General features: G+C 37.8%; 2 protein-coding genes across 6 annotated transcripts in view; both read left to right on the top strand.

Annotated features, from left to right (window-relative positions):
• The window catches only part of LOC122351499 (disintegrin and metalloproteinase domain-containing protein 23), a 30,542-nt gene extending 24,868 nt beyond the window's left edge, over nt 1-5,674 (top strand). For 2 of the 5 annotated variants that reach the window (XM_043248581.1, XM_043248582.1), the window contains one exon: nt 3,012-5,674. In XM_043248581.1, the coding sequence (XP_043104516.1) occupies nt 3,012-3,057 (46 nt within the window). In that variant the 3' untranslated portion in view covers nt 3,058-5,674. Of the gene's footprint in view, nt 1-1,345 lie in introns of all 5 variants that reach the window. The other 3 variants (XR_006251761.1, XR_006251762.1, XM_043248583.1) reach the window with 3 other exon arrangements.
• A 684-nt stretch (nt 5,675-6,358) lies between these two features.
• Nucleotides 6,359-16,398, top strand: casp10 (caspase 10, apoptosis-related cysteine peptidase). Its single transcript, XM_043248535.1, has 12 exons — nt 6,359-6,496; nt 8,563-8,870; nt 10,342-10,447; nt 10,533-10,674; nt 10,935-10,996; nt 11,427-11,454; nt 11,672-11,716; nt 11,793-11,837; nt 12,907-13,061; nt 13,240-13,348; nt 13,557-14,055; nt 15,178-16,398. The coding sequence occupies exons 1-12, from the start codon at nt 6,443-6,445 to the stop codon at nt 15,323-15,325; spliced, it is 1,701 nt and encodes a 566-aa protein (XP_043104470.1). The 5' UTR covers nt 6,359-6,442; the 3' UTR covers nt 15,326-16,398.
• Nucleotides 16,399-16,963: the final 565 nt, after the last annotated feature.

Here is a 16,963-nt window from a genome sequence, read left to right as displayed (position 1 = left end):
TACGGTTAATTTCAGCCAGCACAATCAATCATACGACTATATACCGCATTAGCAGCTGTTCTACCATACATAGGCCATCTGCCATGCTGGTACAGTCAAACCAAGTGTTTAAATGATTACTCAATTATACGCATAACAGAAATAAATATATAGAATATGTGAAAACTAATATACCAGGGTTCCTCAAATCTTACCCTGGAGGTCCAATGCACCGCTGAGTTTAGCTCCAACCCTGATAAAACTCACCTACCTGTGATTTTCCAATGATCCTGAAGACACTGATTAGCATGCTCAGGTGTGTTTGATTTGGGTTTGAGCTAAACTCTGCAGGAAAATGGATCCCGAGGTCCAGATTTGAGGATCACTATATATAGATTATACTTTACTGCAAACTGAATTCATTAATATTTGAAGTACTCTAAAATGCACATTCAGGACAAATACATGCATAAGGGATTTTTAATGTGCCTGATGAACAGCATCTGAAATCGTCTGGAGCAGTCTAATGCGGTATCTAGTGTACGTATCTATGCATACTCTTTGACTGGATTCTTAACCTTCTACAACAAACTGTTTTAAAGGGCTTTTCACACCAAAATGAACCTCCTGTCAGCAGTTACTCACCCTCTTGTTGTTCCAAACGTATGACTTTCTTTCGTCTGTGAAACAGAAGTGCCGGAGCGTGCTCTTTTCAGAACAGTCAAGACTGTTTAGCAATTTGATTACAATCCTTTATGATTAAGATATTAGGTGGCCTTATCTACTGTGTACTTACATCTAAAAATAAGTACAATATATGTATTGTGTTCATATTGTGTTGCAAAACACTTTTGCTGCTTTTAAAGTGGATACGAGTAAGTTTTGGTGGTATGCGTTGGTTTAAGGGTGGGTTAAGGTGTAATAATGTATGGGTAATGTGGGTAGGTTACAAATGTAATTACATATAGATAATTATAAAAATATAAGCACAATGTAAGAACATGTGTGTACACAATAAGTGCATTGTATCAAATTATTATTTAAATGTATGCACATAGTAGTTAAGGCCACCTAATATAAAGTGGGATCCCCGGATTCAATTAGTTGTCAGACCTGAAAGTAACTGGAGGGACAGTTTGCACTACGTTGACAAAATATTATAAATCAGATTAGATATTCAGAATTTGAATTTTGGGTCATTATTGCTTGACAGGAAAACGACAGTTATCCAGGTTTGGAGGATGAGTACATGATGACTACGTTTTCTTTTTCGAGTGCAATGTTTTCTGAAGTGAGTGAGTGTGTTGAAGTAAGAAAAGTGTGCTGACTCGTGAGACACCATCATAACCCTTGCGCTCTCTTTCAGTCCTGAGTAAACTCAAGAGGCCTTTGTGACATGACATGCGCTCTTCACTCCCTGTCTCTTTGCGGAGGCGCTGGCTGACAAACGCACCTGGTACAGGTCTGCATGACCATGTCCAGAAATGCTGGCATTTCACTCTCTCACACAGTTATCCATCTGCATGGGGGTGTGCAGGAAATGCATCATTTCATGACCAATGATGTCATCTGAAGGGCCGCTCACATTGACAGCAATTCACCGGAGGTTGTCGAGTCGCAGTAAATCTAGCAGATGTGATGCTGACTGCTCATGTTCGATGTTCGCAGTTGGGTCTATGACATGGAGCTCATTGGGTTTGTCCAGATCTACAAATATACCATGAATGCAATTCATACATACGTTAACCTAAACAGACATTTCAATGATGAGCATGTTTTTCATTTTTTTTGCATTAGTAAAAATGTCAGCAACTGTTCTGATTTAAAAAAAATCGATTTACTCCATCATAATGGTTAAAGTCTGGTGATAGCATATCCTTTTTCATGAAAAGGCAAGTACAGCTCATGTTACATTTCATATGTATAAAAACAATGGTTATTCAGTGGTGTGCACTCACATGTGTTCAAAGTGTAAGGAAAATGTTTATATAGTTTCTATTAGTTAAAGGGGTACTTCACCCCAAAACTAAACTTTTCATTGATCACTTATTCCTCGTGTTGGGTATAAACCCGTAAAAGCTTTCTTTGTCCTCGAACTACAATTTAAGATATTTTGGATGAAAACAGGGAGGCTTCTGACTGACTGCCAAGGTCCAGAAAAGTGCGAAAGAAGACATCATCTGAATGCACCATCTGCCATCAGTGATTCAATCTGAATGTCTTGAAGTGACAAGAATATTTTCGTATGCAAAGAAAATAAAAATCACTGCTTTATTCAATAATGTGTTTCTCCCCATCACTGTAGAGCCATTTTAGAGAATATTGTGGAGTGGCTGACACAGAATAGTGGAAGCAGTGCTTTCAAGCGAAATTCTCCAAAATGGCTTTTTCGGTGACGAAGAGAGAAACGGAGGAGAGCTGAATTTTAATTTTACAAAAAGTATTCTTGTCATTTCATAACACTGATGGCAGACTATTCTGGACCTTAACAGTGTTCATTACTTCAACCTACCAAGTACTTCAACACTTTTACTGGTTTGGAACGACGTGATCGTGATCATTGAGTGATATCAATTAATAATTAGCAGTACACTAGCAGTTATTAACTGTTTGAAAAACACATTTGCTCTTTGTTGCATAAATTGCTGTCGGTGTGAACGCCCTTGAGACCTACACCCCATCAATAGATCACATGTTCACTGAGTGTGGTCTGTTCTCAAAGCAGTCCATTTCCACTGAAGTAGCCCATTGCCAGTCAATCGCCCTTGTCCCTGTCCGCCGATGTAAGGCATGGCAACAGTGCTATAATTTGTAGTAAAGATCGTTCTGCTTCAGTTCCACAATGTGTAAACGACTTCAGTGCATAAGCAACGCATTTCAGCCATTGCAGAGCATGTGCAGATAGTTCGTTAGATTGTAGAATTTCATTTCTCTTATTTGATTTCTGTGGAACTGAAACAGAATCTCAGTTACGGTGATAAGTGTTTTGCTTTCCAATAACTTTTCTTTTCCCTCTTCTTCCAAACAACTAGAAACGTCAAACGCCGCGGGTACGACCCAAACGCTTCTGCCATCTAGTGGAAGGAACGCTCCAATCACCAGAGCTTCTCTATTCAGCTGGGCTGCTGTTCTTGCTGCTCTTTTCTGGCATTAGTTATACTTGAAAATGTCACACATAATAGTAAAGAATTCAACCAACAATACCTTAGTTATGTAGCTCCACCCCCTTTTTAAACACCACCGTCTTTCACTGAGCCATCTTTATTGACATATCTCCCTCTACCCTAGCAGCCAATCAGATCATTCTTACGTTACAGAAGCATGACGTCACACGGGCCTGGCCTTGGCGCCTGTTTGAAGGTTTTGCATGGCTAATACCCATATTCAGCAGGATACAGCATAACAACCTATAAAGAGCATAAATATTACCCACACAGTCTCAGACCGCCTTCATTTCTTGATTGCCTATTTAATGGAAATAATTGATAGCTGCATGGCTTAGCCTTAGAGAGACATATTGAGTTGAACTCATGGGATGGATTTTACATATAAATGGCCAGAGACAATAATAGCTCGTGCAAAAATGAAAATTCTGTCATTAGTTTCTACTTTTGTGTTTTTCCAATACTGTGTGAATTTTTTTCTTCAGTGGAACAATAATTATTTTGGCAACCGTACTCCATAATCTGAAAGTGAATGGAGACATGGTCTTATAATGTCAAAAAAAGCAGACTCAAACTACCATAATATAAATAAACACTATATAAACGACTATATGACGAGACTAAATGTATCAGAAAGCCAAAATAAGTCAGAAATCAAAACAGTGTTTCTGCAAGCTTTCTCTCTGGATAAGTATATCATCTATTTAAACTAATACTTAACCACTATTCAAAATATATAAGAAGTCTTTTTGGTTATAAAATGCACTTATTTAAATACACAGATTTCACAGTTTGAACCTTCTTGATTCCTCTTATATTCAAGATATAGTAGGCAAAATCACTTTTGGCAATAAAGTTCGCATTAAATAAAAGTTTGCATACGTTGTTTGACGTATAGGCGCTTCTTCCAGATGGATCAAGGCATTTTGGATATTTTTAGAAACCGGGTTTCAGAGTGGATAAATCCACCTGCGCGTTTTCGTGTGGACAGTGAGTCCGTTTATTCTCTGAAACCATGCCTTCATTGGCCAAGCACCACCGAAGAGATTGCCTGTTTTAGCATGTAAAGCAACCGTTTACAGTTCATTTTGTTTAGTGTCACGTGTAGGGGCGAGGAAATGTAAAGGCACCGTGCCTGCAATAACAAGTCAGCCTGCAATTCAATATATCAGATGGCGTCCGAGGCTGAGACTAGCTGAGTTTTGGCCTACTAGAGGTTGGAGCATTAAACTGCATGCTACATACACGAGGAGGATCGGTGGTCCCCTTAAATGTTCTCTGCCTGAAGTCTTCCTAATAACCTACCTGTTTTGGTTCAGTCGTGGTCAAGCGGAAATGAATATGCTGTCACCATACAAAATTGCAGAGAGAAAAAAAGTGAATAATGACAGAATTTTTATTTTGGGGTGAATTATCTCTTTATGGTGAAATCTAATTTCATTTATAACGTAATTTTACTTTTCATACATTTATTTTTTTGTTGCCTTGTGCTTTGTTTTTTTTAAGGAGCACATTTAGTGCCCATTTCTACAGATGTTTGTGACATTTTTAGCAAACGTTTATTCCAAGTATGTTATTATAACAACGTTTATTTCGTATAAATGCTGTGTGTTAGTTGTGCTTGTGCATATCTGGCACACCGCGCGTTGATTTGTCTGTTATTTGTCGGTCTATGATCAAACACATCTATAGAATGAGATGCTGAATGGGACGGTGACTCTAAGCCAAAGATCTAAAGTAAAGACGTAAGTTTGCAATATATATATATATATATATTACTGTGATATTGTTTCCCCTGATGAGGCGAGGTAGTGTTATGGTAACTGATCACCCGAAATACATGCAATAACCTGATCAGTCCTACCTTGTTTCATCTGTTTAACTTTGCCACTCAATTGTAATTGTACAGATGGTCAGATATTATTCAGACTTTACTATATGGCCTTTCTCATCGTCCATCTCCCTCAGCTGTCAGGGCTGCTAACCCTACTGGAAATGATTGCTTTGCTGCATGAATTTACTATAGTGGGCTTATTACTCTGTACGTATGAAGTATGAGTGCCCGACCCATAGGAATATGTATAGTACAGAGACTGTGCTGTGCTGTGTGTGCATGTCAGCTACAAAACTTTTATTTACTATGCAAACAAACTTGTTGCACAAAGCGAAGGGTTAAAACATTAAAACACCACAACCGACGTATCACAGCTGACCCTGTTTTTTTAGCCATGATGTGATAGTTACGCCGAGCTTCAGGAAAAATAACATTTTGTTGCTTATTATCCTTTAATGAAAAGGAATGAATGTATTATCTTTTGTTAAAAAAGCAACTCATTTTTGCAAATTACAATAATTCCCAGGTTTTTTTTTCACATTTACGGTTCAATTTTGGACACTCGCCTTTGATATTTCCTCTGTTTTTCATCAGCACTGTTTATCAGCCTAAATGTTTCTCTATTTATCTGCTGCTGTTACTCTGAACTGTAAGAAAAAGTCATCGAAGTAAACAATAAAACCAACAGTATTTTACACCTCTGCCTGTAGTCTCTAATGTTTATTGAAGCTAGGACGTGTTGCACGGGGGTTAGTAGTTCATCGTTGTTTATTATTCACACAGGAATAGCTGTATAAGATGTATCGATTCAGTAAATGTGTTTTATTAAAAATGGTGATTAAGCTCGAATCCATTATGGAGATGTGTTTAATGCGTGCTGAATAGGCTTTTAGGCCAAGCATGGCGTATTTTAAGAACGGATGATTTACTATCAGCTCTAATTATGGCACTGTTTAACGCGTAGTCAAGAAGATACGACATTTGCACAAAATCATGAAAGGAAATGTCTTATTTCCAGTTCCTGTTTTTGAAAAACAATATATGCATGGGGGGAAAGCCAGGTAGCGTGCAAATGTATCACGTGTTTAAAAAATATTAATCAGCAAAACTGTTTCCAACAAGTGATTATAAATCAGAATATTACAGTGATAAGACTAGAGAGAGTAGATAGTGATGAAATGCCAGCTTTATGCCTATATTTCAAGTATGTTAAAACAGAAAACTTATTTTAGATTGCAATATTTCACATTTTTCTGTATTTTACATATATATGTGTATATATAAAATAATGGAAGTAAGCTTTCCACGTTTACAGTAATCGTGTTTTGTCGAATATTTAATAAGCCGCTTAGCTGCAGCTTAAAAAGTGTGTGGCTTTTGAAAACGAAACTAACTTCAGTAAGGAAGTGGCCTAGAGGAGGAGGCGTGTCTAAACACTTAGATATGTCGAGGAGAAAGTAGGCTAATGTTGAAGATAGCTCAAATTTTCACACCGGGAAGGACGAGGCTGCTGTCGGAGGTAAGAAAGTGACCAAGGGGACCTTGTCGCTTTAACAGCGCGCGCTTAACTCGTCTCGTCCAGTGCGCGCGCTTTCTACACCTCGACCGGGGGGAGGTTTTTTGATTTTGGCTGTTATTTGATTTCCATTGGTCAAAGCAGGTCAAAATCTTAAAGTATGAATTTGTATAGGCGCATTCGTGATTTTGTGTGTGTGTTTTTATTAGTTATTTAAATCTACCCTGCCGAAAAAAGCCTAGCGGGTTTTGTTTGTTTTGTTTTTTTTCAGCAGGGAAGTAAATGAATAGCGACGTTTCAGTGAAGTTTCGTTGAATAGCCTGTTTGTGTGTGTGTCGCAGCTTCATAAACTGGATTAAAGTCGTTCTGTCCCCCTAGTAGCGGATTTGGACCTGGTTTACTGTAAGAAATCCTTTCTAGGGTGTGTTACAGTCATTGTGCCAGTAGCTACGAAAACTAACCATTGTTTTAATACAAGTGAAACCAGAAAACCATGGTTACTATATAGTAGTTAAACTACAATTGGTAACCAAATGGTTTTGATGCACTAACCACGGTTTAAGCATTGTATTTGTAGTAAAAGTTTGGTAATCGATGCGCCAAAATATATGTCATAACACACACTTACTAATAAAACCGTGCTTAATTTTCGTAAGTGTATAGGCATGGTAAGTTGTGTTGTGAGTCATTGAATTCTTTTGAATGAGATGTCGAAACGAACGACTTTAACTTCTCACAAGTGTTTAGGACAGTGTGTGTTTGATTAAAGACAAATAATCGCACCGGGCTGATCAGTCCCGAGTTCGATTTTATATGAAATATTATGCTTGACATTTAATTTAATGTCTTTGTCTTAAAACGTAGACGGCAATGTTCAGGCTATACTGTGCGTCTGACACAAAATTAGTCACTAAGAGTGACTAACACTAAGGTGCTGTTGAACAGTAAGGTAACAAGATTGTGACAATAACCTGTTTTGGTAGCATGACCGTCAGTAGTTCAGCATATTCAAGATTACAGCTTTTCCGGTAACAAAATGTAGTTTCTAGTAAAAGTTGAAGCATGACCAAACCTGTCTGATATGGGAATAACACACTTACCTAACAATTCTCTTGGTTTTACTTTATTAGCATACACACACACACACACACACACACACACACGCCCTGTAAAATATTAAATACGAGATTCAAATACATTTCTTGAAGATGAAGTGGTTCTCAACTTTTTTGCCCTCATAAGGAAATGTTCCAAAGCACCAACACAAGACTTTTTGACCTGAAAAAAGCATAAAATTGATTTAAAATTAAGAGCAAGTGAAATGGGAATAGGTACTGACTTCTGGTTGTGTACACATTAGTCGACATCCTGTGACAGGTACGTTTAGTTGTTTCTTCTGGTTTCTGTGGCAAGGATGTGTCTGCTGAGTTTGTATTTTTTCTGTATAGACTGTAGTAGTGTTGTATTACCTTTTTGGGCTCACCCATCATGTAAGTGTTTTTATTTCTTGAGTAGAACAGTCATTTTTTAACTGAAACCGTGGTCCTTCTTGTTTATAGAATGCAAGTCAACAGCTTCTGGTTTTAAAAAAGCATATATATTCATATATGTTCATATTAATGCGCTAGAAGGATGCTGAGCTGACAATATCAAGGTTTCCATAATGTCTATAACCCCAAATTTGTCGTGGGGGCATGACAAAAATAACCAAGTAAATTAAAAAAGGAATAGTGGTTTTGCAATACTAGGTGATAATACAAAATACAGTTATACTAGATAATAATACAGTAAATGACCAATTGGCCACACAACCATGTCTAAGATGGAATAACCCAGACCAGAATGGCCCAAACCTTTTACAACAAAGGGTTAATAATATGTAAACAAACCAAAACTAAATGCTGTATTATACTGTATTAAAATATATATCTTTAAACAAATCTAATTCACTTATATTCTCCACATTTCAGTGCAAAAACAAAGCCAGAAATGTTTGTTATGATATGGCAATAACTAAATTGCACATCACAGATTCATGTACATACTACTTTGTTGCGCGTGTTTTGTAGATGCAGGCGGGTTTGGAGTTTCAGCGGGTGCTGTTAAAGGTGCAGGAGTCTCTGTCTGTGGATGAGGTGCAGGACTTGGTGTTCCTCTGCTCTGAACTACTGAGTCTGAAAGACCTGAGCTCTGTGAGCTCGGCCGGACAGCTCTTCGGTCTCCTGGAGAACAGGGAGCTGCTGTCCAGGGAGGATCCGTCTCTGCTGCTAGAGCTGCTCAGGATCCTGAGACACAACAGCCTGATCCGCAGTCTGACCTCAGAGGACTTCATGACAACCAACGGCACGACATATAGCCCACAGATCTCTCCATACAGGTGAGGATGCAGCTGCTAGTAACAGACCTGTTTGATCCGGTCAAAGGCCAGAAAGCTATGAAAATATCTAAACAGAATCTAAATATCTAAACAGCATATGTTTTGTGATAAATTATATTTACATTAAATGCAAGTATCAATAGATGCTGTTTATACTTAGTGAAAATTTTGATAGATTCTGTTTACACTATGTTAGATAGTTAGGTTAGAAAGCTAACATTAGCAACATTATATCATTTTCATTTAATATACAATTAATAAAAGCACATTTTCTGTCCTAACTTTTTTTTAATAATAAATAAAAAGAAAACAGAATAAAAAAATATATATCAGCCCCTAGCACATTTTCAATTTCTGATTTATACAATAAATAATCTTTGCATTGATGTATGGTTGATGACAGGATAATACCTGCCTGAGATACAACGATTTGAAAATCTGGCATCTGAGGGTGCAAAAAACAAAATCTAAATGACCTGAGAAAATGACCTTTAAAGTTGTCCAAATTAAGTATTTAACAAATGTTATTAATCCAAAATAAGGTTTTGATATATTTACAATAGGAAATTAGCAAAATATCATCCCAAAGAATAAAAATAAAGGAAAAATGATTCAGTTTATCTGGATTGGTATCTCTGCTGCTTGGCTCCATTTCTAGTCAGTCCAGGTGTCCATCCTTCCTCGTGGTGTACCTCTAGTTCTTACCGCTGGGATCATATGTTATCTGGGATCAGTTATGCATAAATCTGGCGACTTGTCTGCATGAACTCAAATTATGGCTTACAAATATTTTCATGATATTAAACAATGATGAAACCCAAATCATTCAGTTTGGGCTAAAAGTGAATCCAGATGAAGACTTAAGCTACCTTGGCGCTCTTACTCCTTATCTTACTTCGGATGTTAAAGGTCTAGGCTTTCTACTAGATAATGGTCTTAAATTAGATAAACAAATCAACACTATAGTTAGCGCCAGTCAAACCTTTCTTAAGCAGGAAAAGTTTGGAATCTGTTATTCATGCTTTTATCCTAACTCGATTATTGTAATTCTTTGCCTTCTGGATTATCTCTCGCCTTCAAAATGCACCAGCTCCAATTTGACCAATTTTACGTTCTCTGCACTGGCTGCCCGTCCGATATCATATCGACTACAAGACTTTGTTTACAAAGCCCTAAATAATTTAATTTATCTGATTTGATCTTTGTTCTTTTGTATTTATGTTCCTCTTATTTTTTTCTTCTTAACTTTATATACAGCACTTTGGCTAGTTCAGGCTGATTTTAAAATATATATAAATTAAATTATAAATAAAAATTTAATTTAATTTAATTTAATTTAATTTAATTATGTACTATGCTAACTGACACTTGTCGTAGCACCTGTACGCCATTGCTCTTTTGTTGATTTTGATTGCTTCCAAAGCTTTGTTGTATTTGCTTTGTAATGATCATCAGTGCTTGTTGTTTTCAGACAGATGTTGTTTGAGCTGTCAGAGTCCATCTGTGAGCAGGACCTGAAAAACATCAAATTCCTCTTGTTTAAAACGCTACCCCGTAAAAAGCTGGAGAAGGACATGGTGAGAGATACAGACACGGCCTCAGAGCTCTGACATCTCCGCACGTGACCAGACTAAACCGCCTGTAAACCCTCGTGTCTTTTAGACGCTCTTGCAGTTGTTTCTGGAGATGGAGAAGGAGGCCCTTTTGGATGACAATCATTTGGACGTCCTGCAGAAAATTATAGCAGAGATCAACCCAAGATTAGAAAAAAGAATCATTCAATACAAAGAGAAGAGTTGTGAGAGTGAGCGGCTGATTTATTACTTCATGATCTGATTTTAATATGCTGCTGGTGTATTTAAAAAAAAACTATAGGATTAAACATTTATTGGTCACACTTTATACTAGTTGACCTTTACATAAAAAACAAGTGCAATGTACTTGTATTGCAACAATGTAATTACAGATAATAATTATTTGAAATGCAAGTACATAGTATTTAAGGCCACCTAATATAAAGTGGCACCCATTTATTTGTGTTTTTACAGATGTAGTTTTTTTCAGGTGGAATGGTTATTGCTCAGGAGATCGGGGATATTACTCCAGCGTTGTACTCACCTGCTCCGGTATGACTTCATTTGCCTAATTTGCATTAATTGCATTAATGTTTTACTCTTCCCTATGTTATATTTGTTCTGTGGATCACGAGAAGAAAAAATATTTTATATGCTCATTTCTATGTTAATGCATGAGTTTTAGGAGCGGGAGATTTCTATTTAAATATTTATCCACACATTTATTCGATTAAAAGTATACTAATACTGTTAAATGCTATTACAATTAAAATTATGGATATTTTGTAAGATGTAATTTATGGTTGTGATGCAAAGCTAGATGTTCAGCATCGTTGCTCCGGTCTTCAGTGTCACATGACTCTTCAGAAATCTTTCTAATATGCAGATTTACAGCTAAAGAGACATGTAATGTAGTTATCGATGTTGTGCTGACTAATACTGTTGTGGAAACCCGGTGATAATCTTTCTCTCTTTTACACAGCCCTCGTCGCCGACGTCACTTACATCAGGTGAGTTTATTTTGAAACTTATTTATGTGAAACTCTATGTGAAACAACGACCGATGTGTAAAATCAGAATCGTTTCTGTGCTGTAGGTTGTCATTCTGTACAGATGTGTGTGATAGTGAAACTATCTGGAACAAAGAAATAATGCTTATTTAAATATACCAACAAATAACTTCTTAAATACAAAAGTGTATTTGTTTGCTGTTGTTCTTTGTTATAGTTGACAGAATGGAGGAGCGGGTGAACAGGCTCAGTCTGACCGAAGGTACTGCAGTACATCTCTATACAACATCATTTTTGATGTCCGTTTTCAAGCTGAAAATCTTACCTGTGTGTCTTAGATCAGAGCCAGCACTCAGTGGTGGAAAACGAGAGCTTAAAAAAGTGTCTGTGACTGAAAATCCAGGGGTAAGCCTTTTTCAGATTAGATGATTTTACTGTTTTCAACCAACGTAGCATAATGTTGATTATCAAATTTTGTTTGATTCTTCTCTTGCAAAAACTGTGGCTACTTGGACAATACTGAACAAATAATGCAGCTGTAAAATGTCTGCCTGTTGTTACCACACTTTCAGAATAAGTTTTAATGTTGTGCAATTTCTGTGTTCACTTGATGATTGTTTTCATAATTTATATAATTGAATAATTTCAGAATAGAAAAGGGTCCTGTCAAAACCGCTATAAAATTAGAAACACAGTTCCTTAGAATATCTTTATATGTTTTAACATTAAGATACACGTGGATATTACTAAAGTAGTCAAACCTGTTCATTGGAAGGGGGTGACCCAGTACTTTTGTCAATATAGTGTATCAATGCAGGCGTTGATCATCTTCTGAGGAGGTGGTGCCTATTTGCACTTATTTTATGCAGTAGAGTAGAACAATCTACTGCCGTTTTAGACTAACAACAAAGTTTGAGGATGTTTTTGTGGCCTCTTACATATCAAACCCAACAGGTTTAGTTGGAGCTAAACTCTCCAGGAATTGAGTTTGAGACCACTGCCCTAGAATGAGCACACAAGCAAGGTAGTGAAGGAGGAAGAAGGTCATCTGGTCTCATTAGTTTACTTGGGCATGTAAGACCCATTCATGTGGACATCAATCTGACACCTACCTAAACCTAAACAGAGCAAGTAAACCCTTCCTCGTAACGGTATTCCCTAAAGGCAGTGGCTTCTTTCAGCAGGATCTGGACACTGCTTAGGAATGATCTGTGGAACATAATGAAGATATCAAGATGTCCTGCCCTTAAGATTTTTCAGATGTTAATGCATCTGTGGGATGTCCTGGACCCAGCACTCCAATCTATGGTGTCTCAACCTCACAACCTAAGGACATGAATGATCTTCTGCTAATGTCTTTGTGCAAAGTAACACAGGACTCTGTTTAGCAGCACAAGGAGGGCCAATGTTGTATTAGACCGGTGGTGGCATTACTTTTTGGTGCTCAGTAATGCTTGATTGGAACCCAAAAGCCTGAGACGCTGCAGCGAGAAAACAGAAGATCAGAGTGGAGATGGAAAGCAATCACCGAAGACGCAGGCTACTACTTCTGCAGAGAAAGCACTTCCTGCTACAGGATACAGTCATCAGAGAGGAAAATAAGATGCGTGGGTAAAAACCACAACTAGTGCTTAAAACAAATACCTACACACATACTGGAAACCCTAGGATTGTGAATTGTTTAATAGTGTTCATGATTTACTATTTGGTCATTACTATTTTGATCCGTAGCTAGCTCTGTTCTTGCTAGAACCACAAGACTTTTGTGTGTCTTTTGTGTGGTAGATCCAGCAGTATGAGATGAAGGGGGACAAGAGAGGAACGTGTCTGATCATCAACAACTGTGACTTCAAAAACAGTCTACGGAAAAGAGAAGGAACAGACATTGACAAAAGTGCATGCTTGTATAAACCATTCACCAAACACATACACATGAGAGTAGACCGATAACCATCTCAACCTTTAAACCAATCATTATTACATATTTGGGTCTTCGGCGACCCAGACCTATATTTCCAGCACGTATGGATCTATAACTAAAAACGCTCTCATGGTCAGAACGAACTGTTACATAACACTTTTGTCCTTTTTTGTGCACACAGGAAGTCTAGAGGTCGTGTTCCAGTGGCTGGGCTTCGAGGTCCTGGTCAAACAGAACTGTGAAGGCCATCAGATCCTGCAGGAGCTGAGGGACCTGGCCGCTCGTGACCACACGTCAGCGGATTGCGTGGTGTGCTGCGTGCTGAGCCACGGACAAATAAAAGGCATCTTCGGGGTTGATGAAGAGATTGTCAACTATAGGGAGCTGATAGAGACCCTGAGTCCAAATCATTGCCCTTCTCTCTTCAATAAACCCAAACTGTTCTTCATCCAGGCCTGCAGGGGAAACGAAGATCAGCCAGCGGCATTTCCTCTCATTTTCCCAGATGATGAGGTCACGCCGGTCAGCGATGCAGCTGTACCCATAGACTCCATACCTGAGATGGCAGACTACCTGTTAGCCATGTCCACTGTGCCACACTACGTCTCATACAGGGAAAAAGACAAAGGAACCTGGTTCATACAGTCCCTCTGCCACAACCTGAAGCTGCTGGTGCCAAAGTGAGTGAGCCTTTCTATCAGGTTAAACAGAAGGAGACTTTGAGGAGCTGTTCACACAGAGCAGGTCTTACCTTTTTACTAGGGCTGCCCCTGATCGAATAACCTTCAGTCAACAAGAAGAGTCTTATCGATCAAAATTTTATCAGAGGCTTAACTGCAGGGACAAAAATTAGAAGCTATATACATTATATACATAATACATTAAATACCAGACCTTCTAGTTGGATAGATGAAGTATTATCAGATTTGTGAACTCATTTCTTCTTTGACTCACTGGTTGAATTTGGTGCACTTGCATGCTACTCTTAAAATTCAAACTCTGTCAAACAGATTGAAAAATTTTATTGGAATTTTCTGCTTAAATATGATCAAATTTTGAATTCTGTTCTAATTTAAAAGGCATAATCTTAGGGGGAAAACAAGCTTTTGGCTTCTCTCCTGACACCACAAGAGGGCACATCGAGCAAAATATTATGCTCGTCTCTGCAAAGAGTAATAAAATAGCACGACTGTCTTTGAAAAAAGTTTATGAACCGTATATATATATATTAAATTTGCTTAAACAACAGCACTGACTGTATGTGTGTTAAAGGAATAGTTTACCCAAACATTTAAAGTCATCATTTACTGACCCTCAAGTATTTTCAGACCGGTACGAATGTCTTTGTTCTACTGAACACAAAGGAAGCTATTTTAAAGAAAGTTTGTGGCCAGGCTGTTTTGGGTCACCATTGCCTACCATAGTGGGGGGTTTTCTACCGTGGAAGTCAATGGTGACCCAAAACAGCCTGGTTTGAACTTTTTTGATCTTCCTTTGTGTTCAGCAGAACAAAGACATTCGTGACAGGTTCTACTTGAGGGTCACTATATGATGACGGAATTCACTTTTTGGTGAACTTTTACTTTAATACAAAACCAATCACAAAGAATAGGCTGCTTCCTTCATTTAAAAACCTTTTCATGCAGTGCCATAAAGTTCTGAGAACGTTTTTTTAAAAGTTACATTAAATTAGCTTTCTAAACACAGATGTCTTTTAAAGAGAGGAGGGACTGGGTGGGTGGTCTGTTACTGTAACGTGTCCTGACTCTAATCGTGTGCCTCTTTGTCTTGTGCGCATGCAGGGGTATCGATCTACTCTCCATTCTGACTCAGGTGAACAGCGACGTGAGCAAAAAGACGGACAAAAGCGGTTTGAAGAAGCAGATGCCGCAGCCAGAGTTCACCCTCACTAAGAGAGTGGTTTTCCCTCTACCCAAAACCCCTCTTTAATAATGTCCCGCTGTCAGCATACACAGAGATGTTTACATGACCTGAATGTGTCGATCGTAAATGTGAGGAAATACTACGTGCAAAAAATTGATTTGTTAAATCATAGCTTCAACGACACACAGTGAGCTCAAGCCCCAGATGAGCTCGATACCATCTACGCAATTTACATTAAACTTGAATAGTTTTCTACATTTTCTCAGGTAGGGCATGAGCACGTATCGCCATATAGTGACCAGATACAAGAATAAATGATTTTTGTAACCGTTTACAAGTTTTCAGCGATGTCGTACTGTTCATCATGATTGTAAATAGACAATAAATTATCACATTCGCCCAAAAAACAGAGCTGATCATGTTTCTGCTGGGGCAAAGTCTATGTTTGCATGTTTGTATCTGTCTAAGAGGTACAGTGCACTTGTTTGTTTCTCTGCTGTAACCAGCAGCTTATTAATCAAATAATAACATTTGAAGGCACAGGGAAAGCCTGCTACTGTTGCGTATTGCCTTTTGCACTCCATAAATACTGCACTTGCACTCAACTCAATAAAATAAAAATTGTAGTAGCTAGGAATACTTTAAATTCATTACATTTTTAAATCGCGTGACCAAAGCTGGATAGTAACTAAATTACACACAATCAGTATTAAATAATCAAGTTCTGAAATATATAGTTTAAGATCAGTTAGTGCAAGTTTCCTTTAGTTGAAACAGCTCATAGTCTGGGTACCTGAAACCAGGGGATAGATGCACAAATTCATGCTCTTTCTTTTTTCCTTTTTCCACGCAGCACATGGATTCCCAGAGTTGTTGTCATTAAAATTCTTTCACCTAATATGTTTACTTGAAGCACCCTGAGATTTTAAATAAATATTGTAATTATCTCACTTGCATGTTCATGATTCTCTGGCGTTGGTTAATGATTGCATGTCACATTTTTTATGATTTCATTAACTTTTCATTAAACTCTGAAACCCGCTGAAGTTAATTTACGAACTTCTGTTTGTAAAACTTTGTGAATGTAATGTTATATTTAATGCTGTTAGTAGGAATAAAACAGAATCTACTTTCTTGTACTTTTTGAATATCAATATGGTACTACTACTGTCTACTTGCATTTGATAAACGAATTATGTCAAAAGTGATCTAAAATTAATCAAAAACACTTTCAAAAAATGTTCAATGTACTACAAAGAGCACATTTGCGATATTTAGGTTAATGTTCAAGTGTGGCCGTCTGTATGACGTTACTCTGCTGGCGCAATGAGATCAAGCTTAAATCTGGATCCGATTGGTTGCAACCATACGCTGTAAAAAAAGGTACAACCAATCCCAAAAGCTTACGAATGGTGGAGCCAGAGATCGTCTCATTGTAAAAGGAGATGACACGCTCAGGGCCATATCGGCTGTCAAAGTCCTTTTCAGGGAAAGTATGTTCTTTCGGCCGCCATATTAGCAACGCCTTCCTCTCTACATGAATGGAGGAACGCTGAGATCTCAAAACCTGCTTGCTGAACTAGCGATTAAATTACATATTTCAAATCAGCAACAAAATTAGAAATTAACTGCCCCATGTGTGTTTTGTTTCTTATGCGTCTGAAAGGCTTGCTTTTTAGGCTAGGCGAGCCAATGCGCATGCGC

The sequence above is a fragment of the Puntigrus tetrazona genome, chromosome 9 (assembly GCF_018831695.1).
Source record: "Puntigrus tetrazona isolate hp1 chromosome 9, ASM1883169v1, whole genome shotgun sequence".
NCBI classification, from domain to species: domain Eukaryota; kingdom Metazoa; phylum Chordata; class Actinopteri; order Cypriniformes; family Cyprinidae; genus Puntigrus; species Puntigrus tetrazona.
The sequence above is the reverse complement of the archived record's forward strand: the minus strand, read 5'-3'. Positions and strand labels throughout refer to the sequence as shown.

Excerpts from the sequence above, each read along its gene's own strand:
- casp10 (XM_043248535.1), top strand. The coding sequence starts at position 6,443 with ATGTTGAAGATAGCTCAAATTTTCACACCGGGAAGGACGAGGCTGCTG. Across the intron at positions 6,497-8,562 it reads GGACGAGGCTGCTGTCGGAG|ATGCAGGCGGGTTTGGAGTT; the intron begins GTAAGAAAGTGA and ends CGTGTTTTGTAG. Across the intron at positions 13,349-13,556 it reads AGGAACAGACATTGACAAAA|GAAGTCTAGAGGTCGTGTTC; the intron begins GTGCATGCTTGT and ends TTGTGCACACAG.